The following is a 14372-nucleotide window of genomic DNA, read 5'->3' as shown; positions in this document are numbered from 1 at the left end:
GAAGTTAGATTTGAAGGAAGTTCTATATGGATATAGTGAGAAAACTATTTCTTCCAGTTTGGTGGTCCAGGGGACTTGATGGAAGAGGTAGCATTTTGTTTGGGCACTGAGAAGTGGATAGGATATGTGAGCAGAGAACAGGGGGAGGCCCATCATGATAGAAGGAATAGCAGGAGCAAAGGCTCAGGAGCTGGAAAAATATTAAAGTCATCAAGTAATGAGGTATACTTAGACACATAGGAGAAAGAAAGAAAATTTAGGGTGGTTAGAACTAGCTGGATCCAGATTCTGTAGGGTTAAAAATGCATGCTAGTCACCCTTGTTTGGCTAGAGGTGTAGCCTTTCAAGCTTTCATGTCAGGGTGGAGAAAAGCTAGGAGAGAAGCAGCAAAGAGAAGACAATGTGGGTTTGGGCATCTAACTGGCTAGAATTTAAATCCTTAACTATTAATTTCTCTGCTACTCTGTATCCTCTGCAAAAAGAGATAGCCATATCTTCCTTGTAGGATGGTGATGAGGGGTGGGGTGGGAATCTCATGCCACTCTTGGTTTCTCTCTCTCCTTGGACTCAGCAATATCTCTGCAATACCTCACATTCATCTCCTCTTTTGTATTTTCAGTTCTACCCCCACTTCCAGGCCCTCTGCTCCCACCAAGAGTTTTTCTCCAGCTTCTCACCCCAGCCCCTGGGCAGCCTTGTTTGTCTCTGTAACCTTGCACTGGCTTTGAGGATTGGGCCGGTGATGGACAGGTGACCAGGCTGGGCCACCTGGATTCTAACTGATCTAGATGGGCTTTTGGGAAGGACAGATGGAAGCTGAGTGTGCTGTGGTCACCATGTTCAGCTCTGTGCACACAAAGCAGCAAAGCAGGTCCCCAGAGAGAAAGAAGGGAGCAGAGAAGCAGAGAGGAGACACAGAAGCTGCCTGCAGTCCTGATGCTTATCTGGTTCCTGTTCCAGAACTGGCCCTCTGCCTTTCCAGTTTCATGAGCTGCCCCAATGTGCCCCCACCCATGCACTTTTCCATGAGATGGGCTTTCTATTACTTGCACCCAATGGAGCACTGCTTAGTATGTAAGAATTAGAGATAATATGTGTAAAGGGTCTTTCCCAGAGCTTGGCACTTAGAAGGCACTCATCAGATGCTGGCTAGGATTATTGTGGCTAAGCTGCAGTTTATGACTCATCTGGGGACTTTGCAGCTTGTGGTAGGGGGCTGGGAGCAGGATGCTCTTAGAATGGAGCTGGCAAGAGAGCTAAGTTTAGGGCTTGGGCACAGAGGAAGCAGAGGGAATGTTTTGTTTTGTGAATTGTGAATAGTACATTTTTTATTAGATTAAAAATATTCAATCATCCATCAGAGAGACTGAAATAATAAATCAAAAATTGTTATTAAAACTTCACGAAAGTAATATGTGAAACATAAATCTAAATGATTAAACTTTCAAATGCTGTTGCTTTTTTTTTTTATTGTGTAACATGAATGCTTTTGAAATAATTCATGATTAAAACTACTCTATAACTTTGCGGACCCCCCACAGCATGGAAGGAGAATTAGACTTGGGGAGGAGAGTTGGTGTGACTGTTCAGGTTTAAGCCTCAGATGCTTAAAGCATCCTAGCACATGTGATGACATGTGGAAGAGTGGTTTTAAGTGCTGGAGGGATGATCAGATGAACTTGACCAGCTAGCACTTAAATACAGGGGAATTAACCTGGAGAGAGAAGATGAGATTGCAGCACAGTTTTGAGAGTCACCTGCATTGATGTGCTTGCTGGAGAAACAAAAGTGAAGGAGATCATTTAGAAGGGAGAGGGAAGGTAAGGGCAGAGCCTTGGAGATCTGCAGGCTTTAGGGGGCAAGAGGGTTAAGAGGAGTGGGCTGCAGAAAGTGGAGAATATTCTATGGAGAGTTTGGGATGAAGGAGAAAGACAGGGCTGGCCCAACAGGTAGCAGGGTCAAGGGAAGGTATCTTTACAGTACGAACTTTGAGCATGTCTATGACTGAGGGAGTAGAGCTGATGGAGGATGAAGGGATTGAAAATAAAGGAGGAAAGGTAGGTGGCAAGGGGCAGAGAAAACAGGACGTGCAGCAGTTGTGTGTGTCAGGGGTGGACGTTGAGAGGTGGTAAGGCAGGTCTGCCTCTGTGATGGAAAGCAAAGATGTGAGTGGAGACACAGAGGGTTTTCAGGTTACAGGAAGGGGTTCAAGCAGGTGCCTTAAATCATCAAGGTGCTCTGCACATAAAAATAAGAGCAAAGACTACCATTTACTGAATGCCTTCCACATGCTAGCCTCTGGAGTAAGCACTCTGCACACTTTGCCTGAATTATCTCATTAATATGCACTATAATTACATGAGGTAGTAACCATTAACAGCCCCTACCATGTTTTAGATAAGGAACCTGTGACTCAGCATGTTTATGTAACCTGCTAATAAATGGCAAAGCTGGGACAAGATGCTAGATCTGTCATATCCAAGGTCTCCCCTTCTAAATACTTCACTATATTGAGTAACAACACACACACACACACACACCAGCTATCTGGCCTTTGTTGAGCCAGCAACCAGGACCCATGAGACCAGAACTTGTTCTGGCTGCTATGCTTTTTCAAAAATGTGTCTCATGTCCAAAGTCTAATCTAAAGTCTGGGGAAGGGCTAAGAAATATACATTTCCAAAGCAGTTCTGTCTGATATGATCCTGATATGGTGACTCTTGTTCAGGGTACCATCCTTTTATATAATATGAGACACCCACACCAGGTTTAAACTAGGTTAATGGGCTTCTTTGAGAAATAAAATCTTTCTTACAAGGTTCTGAATTTGAGGTCTGGGTTTCTTTGGGGAGTTTGTTGATAGTAGAAGGATAGTCTGCTTACCTGTACAATGACCTTGGGGTCAAACTGGGGCAGATGATGGATGAAGAGTGTAGACCCTGCTGTCCATGGTTCAAGCAGGGCTCCTAAGACTGCCAAAATCCAGCCTGGGTCAGATAGGCACCAGATGATATCAGAAGTCTTTAGCTGTAGCCATTTCCTGCTAACTCCAAAATACAGTCATCTCAGCCGAGTGATCATGGTAGAATGTGAGAGCTGCTGATCCCAATTTTTGGGTATTGGCCCCTTCCTCTCATTCTCAGTCCAGGGGCTTAGGTTGGGGCTCCAGACCACCCCCTACATCCCGAAAGAATGCTGCCAATTAACCAAGCATGTTTCCTGGCACATGTGACTTAAATCGGATCACTCACAATGATCAGGAATGCTGGCAGAGTCTGTTGTTCTTTGACTGGAGTTGAATGTTACAGGTAAGGGTCCCAGGTGATGCTGCTGGGCATTTTGGCTCAGCCTTTCTGAGAAGAGTGTCACCAGAGCTGAAGCTTAGCTGAGCCATGGAGAGATGAAACCCTAATCTAGAGGCTATGCCACCATGTCTGAAGTCAAACCTCAGGCTGCTCTGTTTCATGAGCCAGTAAGTTCCCTAGTCCCTCTTTGACTTAAAGAGGTTAGGGAAAGGTTTTCTGCCATTTGTAATGGTGAGAGATAGAAATGGGGATAGTGAGAGAGAGAGGGAGAAATAGAGTCAGAGAGAGAAAGAGAGAAAGAGACCTAATTAATACACCATCTTGGCAAGGGAGTAGAAGAAATTAGTCAGAGGGCAATCACTTATCCATGGTTGCAAGGTAGAAGAGGGAGGATTTCCCACTTATCCACCCTTTTCTTACTGCCATCAAAGGGCCCCTGGTGTGTAAAAGCTCCTTGAGAAAACACAACCATCCCATTCCAGGATATTGATCTCAGGAGATTTTTTCTTAGTGGGTTGGGGTTTTGATGAGCCATTCACAATCCCTCACCCCATGTTTCTTAAGATTGAGGCAGGCCAACAGAAATTACTACCTAGGGGTCTCTTTCTTCTAAGCTTCACTTCACATCTCTTCTGGGATGTCTCCCAGGCCACCTAAAACCCAGCAGATCCCAATCTCTTCTGCCTCCCTTAGTTTTGAACTGATTCTCCTCCAGCATCTCTGTATTTCAGCGAATGTCAGAAACCCACACGTCAATCTTGACTCCTTCTTCTCTCTTACCTCCCACATCTGCCCGCAGATGCTCTCTCCTCTATCCCCTAATATGTCATCTCTCTTTCACTTGGACTAGGCCACCACCATCTTCCATATGGATTCTCTTAAGAGACTCTAATTCTTTCACGATTTCACTCTTATGTTCTTTAACCCATTTTCTATCCTCCAGCCACAGTGATTTTAGCAAAATTCAAACTTTTCAATACACCTCCACTGCTTTGCTGGATGAGGTCTAAATTCCACACCCTGGCTCATAAGCCCTGTGTGCTGTGGCCCCTCCTGACTTTTCCAATTCTCCCCATTGGTCCCTCACCCCCCACCTTAAGCACCAGCTTTTCTCAAGTCTTTGTACTTTCCTGCTTTTTGTATCTGTGTTAATTTCCACTGAATGGGAATCCCTGCCTTCAGCTCCCTTTCTCTCACTCTCATTCCTCCTGGGCATTAGCTACTCACCTGTTATATTATCAAGTAACTAAAGAACATACTGCCCACAAGAAGCCTTTTGTGCCCTCTAATCAAGTTTAATTATTTAGTAAAATATATAGAATGTGATTGCTAGTTTGGGGTGGGGGGTTGTGGAGAGGGAAGAAGAGGTTTGGTTTAGAGATGATTTCCCTGAGGGTAGGGGTTCAGACTCTATTGTTTGCTTTAGTTTGGGGGCAGTGGCTTAGAGGCATGGCTTGGTCCAGTTATTGTCTTCTGAAATAGCTCATGACTGGGAAACTCTAAGTCTGATTTTCTGATAATGGGGGAGAGGAGGGGATCTGTCACCTCACGTCATAATGCTAGACTATTCTGTCTCTCCCAAACTAAATCTGGAGCCACTGACAGGGGAAAAATGACTATCATTTGCATGGCTTGTAGAGTCCCTGCTGCCTCCAACCACTTTTCCTCCCACCTCCTGTGAAAGTGCCCAGACACCACACAAATATGCCAGCCATCCTGTATTGTCCCAAGGTCTCTATCAGCAAACAATTTAGGATTCCACAAGCTTTACCTCTCAGACCCCAGAGTTCTGAACCAAAGAAAGCAGGAAGAAGCAGAATGGAGTCACTGTTACTTAGAACTTCTTCCCCAGCACATTCACATGTGCTCACATGCACACACCCACACCCACACAATCCCCCATTCCAGGTGTGCCCCAGCTTCTCAGGGGGTGTCCTACTTCCTACCATGAAGGTAGGGAGGATCGTAAGGCAAGTCCATGGCTGTGTTTTGCCATCTTGGGGTAGCCTGTGGTCCCACTGGTGAAGAAGATGGCCATTGGGTCCATGGTCTTTGACTTAATACAGGTGTGTTCTGGGGATGCTGATCTGCAAAGGGATTTAAGACAAAAGGAGAGAAATCACATTAGCTGTTTTTCCATCCTCTAGGGAATCAAAGGAAGGAACATGAGGCTTCAAGTCAGGAAACTGGGGATGTGCCATGCTGAAGGCAAAACTGGCTCTCCTGGTCTTAAGCATTATACTGACTTTATGAGTGGTTTGGACAAGTAGATTGCTATTTCTTCCTTTCAAAAATGGAAAAACACAAGGCTGCTGTTTAATTTAACAGGCACTTACATAGCTCTTACTATGTTCCAGGCAATTCGCTGAGGTGGATCCTATGCTTATGGTTCAGAGTTTGCAGATGAAAAAGCAGAGGCTTATAGAAGAAAGATAACTTGCCTTGAGACACAGCTAGCAATTGGCAGAGCCCGGACTCAAACCCAGACAGTCTGATCCACACTCTACGCATTGAACCACACTGCTAAGCTTGTTTGAAACTCACACTGATTTACAGGAATTTAATGGTAATATTGGTGATGGAGGATGGGCCAAAGAGGGAGGGAGAGAAAGAGTGGATGATATATATCTTATATATTTCTTATTATATGTTATATAAAACATATGCATATATGCATCATTCCATATGATATGTATCTGCCCTGGTGTGAACTTGAGATGGCAGGGAGAATGAGTGGTACCCTCAGTCTGTCTTGATTCTCAGGAGCTTCTCCTAGACTGAGACCACTTGGGATGGTTCTAAATACAAGCTAGCTACCTTATTTGGTGTTCAACCAAAGAAACTATAAACAATCCCAATGCCATGTCTATTGGTCTTCCTGAGAAAGGATGCCATGTGGACTCTGGGTGATTTAAGAGATATTTTCTAGAACATTACTGATTTTAACTGTTTTCATTTCATGCTCTGACTTTAGACTTTAGCATAAGATGTGACTTTGCTGAAATATTTGCCTTTTGGGATTGAAGAGCTTTAAAAACATGTGTTACTTTAAGAAAACAAGCCCATTATGATTTATGTGTGTCATGTGAAAACTGCCTTGAACATTTACAGAATTCAAGATTTGGAAGTGGAAAGGGCCTTTTCTTGCTCTAATATTTCCTTACCTTTTTCCCTGTGTCCAAAGGCAGAGGAGAATGAACACCTACCATTCTGCCCTGGGGGATTCAAAATGTTACCCACCAAAGCTGCCTGCCAGCTATGGTCTCAGTTTTTCTTGAGTTCTCAAGTTTCATCTTAAAAATTCATTTGAATCTTTCATTCAAGTAATTAATATATTTATTTTTCTATAAATTAAATATCTTAGAGTAGCCACCTACATGGAAGATGTAACATAACAATCTTCTACCTTTATATATCCTCTTAGCACAGTCCAGGTGTCTGTACATTTTAATAAGAGGAACATAGAATTTCAGCTTCCTATTTTAGGTATAAAGCAACTGAGACCAAGAAAGGGGAAAGAACTAGCCAAAGGTCACACAGCTGAGGAAAGGACATAGCTGGAAAGAGAGTTTCCGACCTCCAGACTGGTGAGCATCTCACCACTGGCCCCTGGCCTCCCAGCCCTTGGGAGAAGATGGTTTTCATCTACCATTCTGCAGAGAGCGCAATCAACAGGCCAGAAACTCACTTAATCAGTGATGAGAAGTTCAGCCACCCTTTATGGCTGTGGTCAGATACCAGGAGCTTGACTTTCAGAGCAGGGCATTCAGAAGCCACAGAGTCCACCTCTGGGGCCAGGGCATCTGTGGTCACAACACCTTTGGCCTTAGATACTTGGAATCGGTAGAGAATGTCCCTGGCCCTCATCTGGGTGGTCCCTGGCATGAAGATGATCCCTGGGGATGAGAAAGGGACTGTTTATTTCCTGGTTATCTTCCATAGCCTTGACTTTCAGCCCTGGCTTGACTGCACAGAAACCCCGTAAGAGCTTGCTGTGCAAGTGTTCTTTATCAACCAATAGCATCAGAACAACCTAGGAGCTTGTTAGAAATCCAGAATACCAGACCTCACCCCAAACCTGCTGAAGTGAAATCTTCATTTGAACCAGATCCCTAAATGATTCTGATGCACCTTCCAGTTGGAAAGCCCTATCGCAACCTTTTCTTTTATAGATGTATCCCACCAGAACACAGATAAGTGGCTCCTACTTTATACAACTTTACAGCAGGTCTGGGAAGATAGATATGAGCAGGGCAGTCGCCCCCACCTCAGGACCAGCAGCATCTCTGTCCTTGGAATTCCTCTTCTCACTTTCCTCTCTTCTGTCCCTTGGTGTCATCTTGAATCTCCTCTCCTCTCCTCTCTCCATTCCTCATTTGGAGTTAAGTAGTAATCTCATTGCCTTTTGAACTTTCCGTCTATCTCTACCACAAACAATTAGTTCAGATCTTCAGATGCCCCATTGGACTCTAGCCTCTCCACCTGATGCCCTGTCCTGAATCTTCCTGCCATCCCACCTTCTGTATTATTGTCTGGTTAATTTCTGTCATGAACTGATATGATATTTTTCCCTCTACATTTCTTCCCTGCACTAACACATGTGTCCTCTCTCTAGGAAAACACCAAACTCCCCATCACAACTTTCAGTCACTGCCCACTCTCCATCCTTCTCTCCCACAATTCCTATTCTTTATTTTGAAAGGGTCATCTTTCATAGATGTTCTTCCTGACTCTAAGCCTTTCTATGTACTGTGACCATGCTTGGGATACCTTTCTTTGCTACTGCTCCTTCTAAATTCTCATTATCCCAAAGGACTCATCTCAAGTCTTGGGTAGCCCATGGGCTGTCTCTTAGTTCTACAGAAGACATAGCTCTTTCCCCCTATCCTCCCTCTTCCTTTGCTGCTAATTTTTTATTCCACATGATTTTGCCAAATCAATAAACTATTTTATGTGTGAGAGAATATGAGCATGAGAGAGACAGAGATAAAGAGAGAGAGAGAGAGAGAGAGAGAGAGAGAGAATATGAGTAATGGAGAGCTTGAGTGTTGTGAACATGCAAGATGGAATGGTAGAATGAGAGAAGTTATTCAAAAATGAATCCGTGAGTCCCACACTGATTCTAAATTACGTAGACAATATAAGGCAGATGAAACTGGTTGATGGATAGTTAAAATGTAGAAAGAAAGTTCATCTTTAAAGAAGAATTCTAACTAGTTAAATGTAGAGAGGATGATAGAGATAGAAAATCACTATTTAAAACCACCATTATATTGGGCTATGATGTGGACCATTGACCATGAGGTGCAGAGATGCCCAGAGATGAGCTTACCAAATGCAATGGATGTGTCATGATGATGGGAGTGAGGGTTGCTGGGGGGGGGGGGGGGGAGTGGTGGGGTGGGGGTGGTGGGGTTGAATGGGACCTCATATTTTTTTTAATGTAATATTTTTACAAAATCAATTAAAAAAGGAAAAAAAAAAGACCATACATTGCAAAAAAAACCAAAAAACAAAAAACAAAAACAAAAAAATAAAACCACCATTATAGTATTCAGTTCACTCAAGAATCATCAATGGATACTAAGACCATTGTGTGAAAGTCAGTTGGGAAATAGGGCATTCACAGTTTCCTAAGCATTATACCACAGATTACTTATTAATTGTAATGGGCAAAAGGAAGCCTTGCAAAGGAGAAGTCTGGCCAATACTACCTTATTCAAGTGATCAAATGAGATCACTGATGATGAAGTGATCACCCCATGATGTGATGCACTGAAAAAGTAGGACACTACCCTTGCAGTACTCAGCCAAAAGTGTGTAAGCCAAATGTAATTATGAGGAAAAACTCATAAATACAAACCTTGAAGATCTTTGAGCAAAAAAAACTGGCTTGGACTCTTCAAAAATGTCACTGCCATGCAAAAAAAGACTGGGGGACTATTCTAGATTAAAGGAGACTGAAGAGACTGGGAACTAAATGCACTGCATGATACTTGACTGGATTTTGGATTTAAAGAAAAAAATATAGCAAATATAAATGACATTAATAGGGCATTGAGGAATTCTGACAATAGATGTACATATTGCATCATATTAGTCTTCTTGTGCAATAACTTCATTGCCATTATTTGAAGGAAAGAGTTTTGCTCTTAGCAGATGCATGCTGCAGTGTTTATGGGTGAAGTGACACAATGCAACTGATTCTCAAATGATTCCGTCAGAGAGAGGGAGGGAGAGAGGAGAGAAGGAGAGAAAGACACACACACAGACAGAGATAGAGAGAGCGGGCACAAATCTGGCAAAATGATAACAATTGATGAACATTTTAAAAAGTGAGAACATCTAAGAGTGTTCAAGAGAAAGAATGTAAAAGAGAGAGAGAATGCATGAGATTGTGTTTGAGATTCTATGAGCATGAGAATTTGAGGGAGAAAGAGTGAGATAATATGGGAGTGTGAAAAAGATTGTGAAGAAGGAAGAAAGAGGGAAGATAAAGTATGTTCTTTTCCCAACCGATTGTTAATTCCTAGAGGGCAGGGAGGCTTGCTCTGTAGTGCCAGCATGAGGAGCTGAGACCAGATCCTCGGAGCAGGGTACCAGTGACCCAGGACCAATGGACTCGAGGTCAGCCCTGAAGTCCATTGGGGTCCCCTTGAATCACTGACCTGTTCGGATGCAGCCCACGGTCACCAGCCACCACTCAGGCACTCGGGGAAGAAGCAAGACCAGACCGTCCCCTGGTTGCAGGCCACAGGTCTGTGAGAAGACGTTGGCTACACGGCAGGTTAGATCTGTCATCTCACGAAAGCTCCACTTCACTTCTTTCCCTTCGTTATTCACCCACCACAGAGCTGGGTTGGGACCTCTCCTGCCCTCCTGGTAAAGAGCATATACCACGTGTTAGCTCCTACATCAAGAGATAAGGGCACAGATTTGGCCGATCCACTGCCATGGTCACATTTCACTGTGAACCTAGCTCAAGGGCTGAGATTCCATTTATACAGCCAAGAAAAGTGGGAGGCAAGGTAGGATCCATTCACCTACTTGTGGCCTTGTGTAGCAACCAACCCTTTCCCCCACAACCTAGTCAAGCCCCATATTACCATGAAGAGCCTTCAACTCATCTGTTGAAGATTTAAAAATCATTCTCCCATATGTCAGTCTTAGTCCCATAGGAACAGTGGGTTCTTCTCTGTGCCTCAGTTTTCTCAATTATGAAATGCGGACAATAGAGCTACTTACAGATAGTAAAGTTTTAAGGCTTTTAATTAAAGGAGTAAAGGGCTTATAACTGTGCCTGGCACATAGTAGGTGCTCAACAATTATTATTCTTACGGCAACAAAATAAAATAAAAGAGGATAACTTAATTTCTCAATTATAAGGGAATATTTTAAAAATTAAGTTACTTCTATATGATGGAATATGATAAAATCAATAAGTATTTTCAGAATAATTTTTGCTCACAATATAATATTAAGTTAGAAAAGAAAAGTAAAACCATATATATATTGTAATACAAATTTATGTAATAATGTTCATTCATTCATTAGATTTACTAAGTCCTCATTATTTGTTAGGCTCTGTTCATCAACAAAAAGAACACAAGAGTGATTAAGATAGACTTACACATATGTATGTAAATGGTTTAAAACTTATGGTTACTTTTCTTTTGTTGTTTAATTAACTTTTTTATTTTCCCAACATTTTCTATAATGAGCTTGTTTTAAAAATAGTTTTCATATTTTTATTCTCAGAGCAAAGGATATTCAGAATAAAAGTTTAAGCAACCAAAAGCTTTTGATGTAAACAGAGAAAATCCTTTAAATGCCCCATCTCATTTTTTACTCCCTGGAGGTCAACACTAGTAACTAGTGTATATTCTTCTTGAATCTTTTTCCACCTACATGCAAACATGCTTCTACTGCCTTCACCGCAGAGGTTTGGAACAAAGAAGTCTATCTTATCTGAGGTAAGGGAAGATGAGAATAATGTATAAGTACTTTATATATGTATTCACACATAGGAGAAAAATCTATCATGAAAAAGTCCCTGCAACATATAAAAGAATATTAAAAAGTACAAATGAAGTTATGCACTGCTCTTATAAGGAGAACAATGTATGTAGTACTTTTGTATGAGTTCACAAAATGATGGGAAAGTTGCTGCAATAAAGTAGAAAGCAAATATTGTTGCTCAGAAACCTGACTCGTGTTTTTAGACTCTAACTCTTGCAATTTGGGAGAGATATTGCTTAAAATGTTATAGATCGGCTTCTGGGAGAAAGCACTGTCTTTTCAATTTCTTGATTTTGGACATCTCCTGGCCTCAAAACCAGGAGCCAATAAAATGCTCATTGCTTAAGCCAAAAACCAAACAACCAAAAAACAAACAAAACAAAACAAAACAAAAAATTATGGATTGGGAGCAGACTTAGCTCAAGTGGTTGAGCACCTGCTCCGCACAGGAGAGGTCCTGGGTTCTGTCCCCGATGACTCTAAAAAACAAAAAATCAAACAACAAGCAAACAAATGAAAAAGTCAATTCAGAGGAGTCGACGTGGCTCAGTGGTTGAGTGCTGGCTTCCCACATATGAGGGCCCGGTTCAATCCCAGGCTTTGGTACTTCATAACAAAAATAAAAAAAGAAAAGTTATTGATAGTGCTCACTTTGGCAGCACATGTGATAAAATTGGAATGAATCAGAGAAGATTGGCATGGCTCCTATGCAAGGATGACATGCAGATTTAACAATTTAGATGAAAAGGACAAGTTGCTCCAAAAATCTTAATAACCTTGTATCTATTGAAGAAATTGAATATTTTATTCAAAACCTTGTTACCATGAAAACCCTAGGACCACATGGATTTACCAGCGAATTATCATAAAATGAAACAAAAGAAATCTTACATACATCTTCCAGAATATACAAAAAATGGAAACATTTCCCAAATTTTTATGACTTCTATAATCTTGAGTCCTGCAAGGGGCATCATTACAAAAAAGTAAAGTTACCAACCAATCTTTTCCATTTATATTGATATAAAAAGGTATAATAAAATATTATCAAACAATTACAGTAATATATTAAAAGGATGAAACATTTCAAAATGGGACATTATCTAGATATTTAAGATAGTTTAACATTTGATAAACAATCTATGCAATTTACTAGACTAATGGGAAAAAGAGAGAAAAATTACATGGCTATTTCAAAAAAGCATTTGACAAAATCCAACACTATTATCTTAAAAAGTCTTAGAAGACTTAGATAGAAATTTCCTTGATTTAATAATGAATATCAACCAAAAACCTACTGGAAACCTTATAATCAATGATAAAATGTTAAAAACTTTCCTCTGAAACTTGGAAGGGGTCAAAGATGCCCAGTCTATTGAATGTCATACTGCTGGTTCTGGTAATATAATAAGAAAAGAAAAAGAAATAAAGTGTAAGGATTGGAGGAAAGTTATAATGTTTACCTTATTCAGAGATAATATCATTATGCATGTAGAAAATCCAAAAGAATTAACAGATGAATTTATATAATGAATAAATAGATTTAGCAAGGTCAGTGGATAGCATCAATGCACAAAATCTACTGAATTTTTATATGCAAGCAACAAACAAGTAGGAAGTAATATTTCAAAAACAATTTACTAGCAACAAAAACAAATATCTTGGAATGAAGTTTATGAAGGATTACAAGATTTTAGTATTGGATATTATAAAGCATTACTGAGAAAAATTAAATAAGATCTAAATAGTACCATACTTATGGATTAAAAGCTTAATATTATAATGTCAATTCTCCCCCAATTTTTAAAATACATTTAATGAAATCCCAATTAAATTCTCAGAATGTAGGGTGTGTGTGTATGGGTGTGTAGATTAACAAGCTAATTATAAAGTTTTTATGGAAATACAAAGGGCTAAGAATCAGTCAGGAAAATCTGATGAAGAAGAACAAACCTGGAGGATAACAGGGCTAGATAATATATAGCACAAAATACATTATTTTGATAATGTATTATAAAGCTATAGCAATTAAAACTGCATGATTTAGGCATAAGGATAGACAGACTGACCAATGTAACAGAGCAAATTGCTCAGAAACTGAAAAACTCACATATACATAGTTACTTGCTTTATGATAAAGGTAGTGCTGCAGTGTGGTAGGGAAAGGATGATATTTTCAATAAATGGTGCTCGATCAGTTGGAGAGCTCATGGAAAATCCCTACCTTAGACCATACAAAAATAAATTCCAGAAGTGTTGCAGGTCTAAATACATAAGATAAAACAAAACATTTCAAGGAAAACATAGGAGAGCATTTTAAGGATCTTCAAATAGGCAAAAATGTCTAAACCAAGATACAAAATGTGTTAATGGTAAAAAACCCCAAAAATCCTAAAATAGATTACATTCATTAAGAAATACTGTTTACCTAAAGAGATCCAATAAGTGCATTAAAAGGCAATTCATGTAGTAGGAGATGATATCCACAATACACATTTTTGTGACAAAAGTCTAAGATCCAGAATATATAAAGAACTTCTACAAATCAGTAAGAAAAATACTGAGACCCCAATAGAAAATTGGAAAAAGACTTGAACAGTGAATTTATTTAAATGGTAGCCTAATGACCAATAAATATATAAAATGCTATTCAATCTAATTAGTAATTAAGAAAATGCAAATTGAAATCAGTCAATGATACCACTATGAATCCACAAGATTGGCAGAGAAAGGGAGGGAGAAATAGAGAGGGAGAAGGAGAACATTAAGTGTTGGTGAAAACATGTACTAACAGAAATTCTCATACACTATTGGTCAGAGTATAAATTCGTACAACCCACTTTGGAAAACAGTGCAGCAATATCGCCCTCAACTAAATGTACGCATGTGTCATGTGACCCATCGTTTCTGCTCCTAAGTATATACTTAACAGAAACTTGTATGGCTTCTGTTTGAATGTCCATGCAGGACTAAGTCATATTAGCCTTTAGTTGAAAACTACCTAAACTGCACACTAATTGTAGAGTGGATAAATAATTTGGGATCAAG

At 40.3% G+C, this 14372-nt stretch overlaps 1 protein-coding gene and 1 pseudogene across 3 annotated transcripts in view; one reads left to right on the top strand and one right to left on the bottom strand.

Moving 5' to 3' along the window:
- Nucleotides 1-14372, bottom strand: part of LOC101440527 (acyl-coenzyme A synthetase ACSM1, mitochondrial-like) — a 42591-nt gene that overhangs the window by 13664 nt on the left and 14555 nt on the right. For all 3 annotated transcript variants that reach the window (XM_058286414.2, XM_058286415.2, XM_058286416.2), the window contains exons 3-6: nucleotides 9974-10184; nucleotides 6994-7201; nucleotides 5252-5392; nucleotides 2884-3043 (exon numbers count right to left, since the gene is read on the bottom strand). In XM_058286414.2, coding sequence (XP_058142397.1) covers nucleotides 2884-3043; nucleotides 5252-5392; nucleotides 6994-7201; nucleotides 9974-10184 — 720 coding nt within the window. The remainder of the gene's footprint in view (nucleotides 1-2883; nucleotides 3044-5251; nucleotides 5393-6993; nucleotides 7202-9973; nucleotides 10185-14372) is intronic.
- Nucleotides 11968-12063, top strand: LOC111758736 (U6 spliceosomal RNA; annotated as a pseudogene).

This window comes from Dasypus novemcinctus, chromosome 23 (genome assembly GCF_030445035.2).
Source record: "Dasypus novemcinctus isolate mDasNov1 chromosome 23, mDasNov1.1.hap2, whole genome shotgun sequence".
In the NCBI taxonomy this organism is placed as follows: Eukaryota; Metazoa; Chordata; class Mammalia; order Cingulata; family Dasypodidae; genus Dasypus; species Dasypus novemcinctus.
Note: the sequence above shows the minus strand (reverse complement) of the source record. Positions and strands in the feature narration are given on the sequence as shown.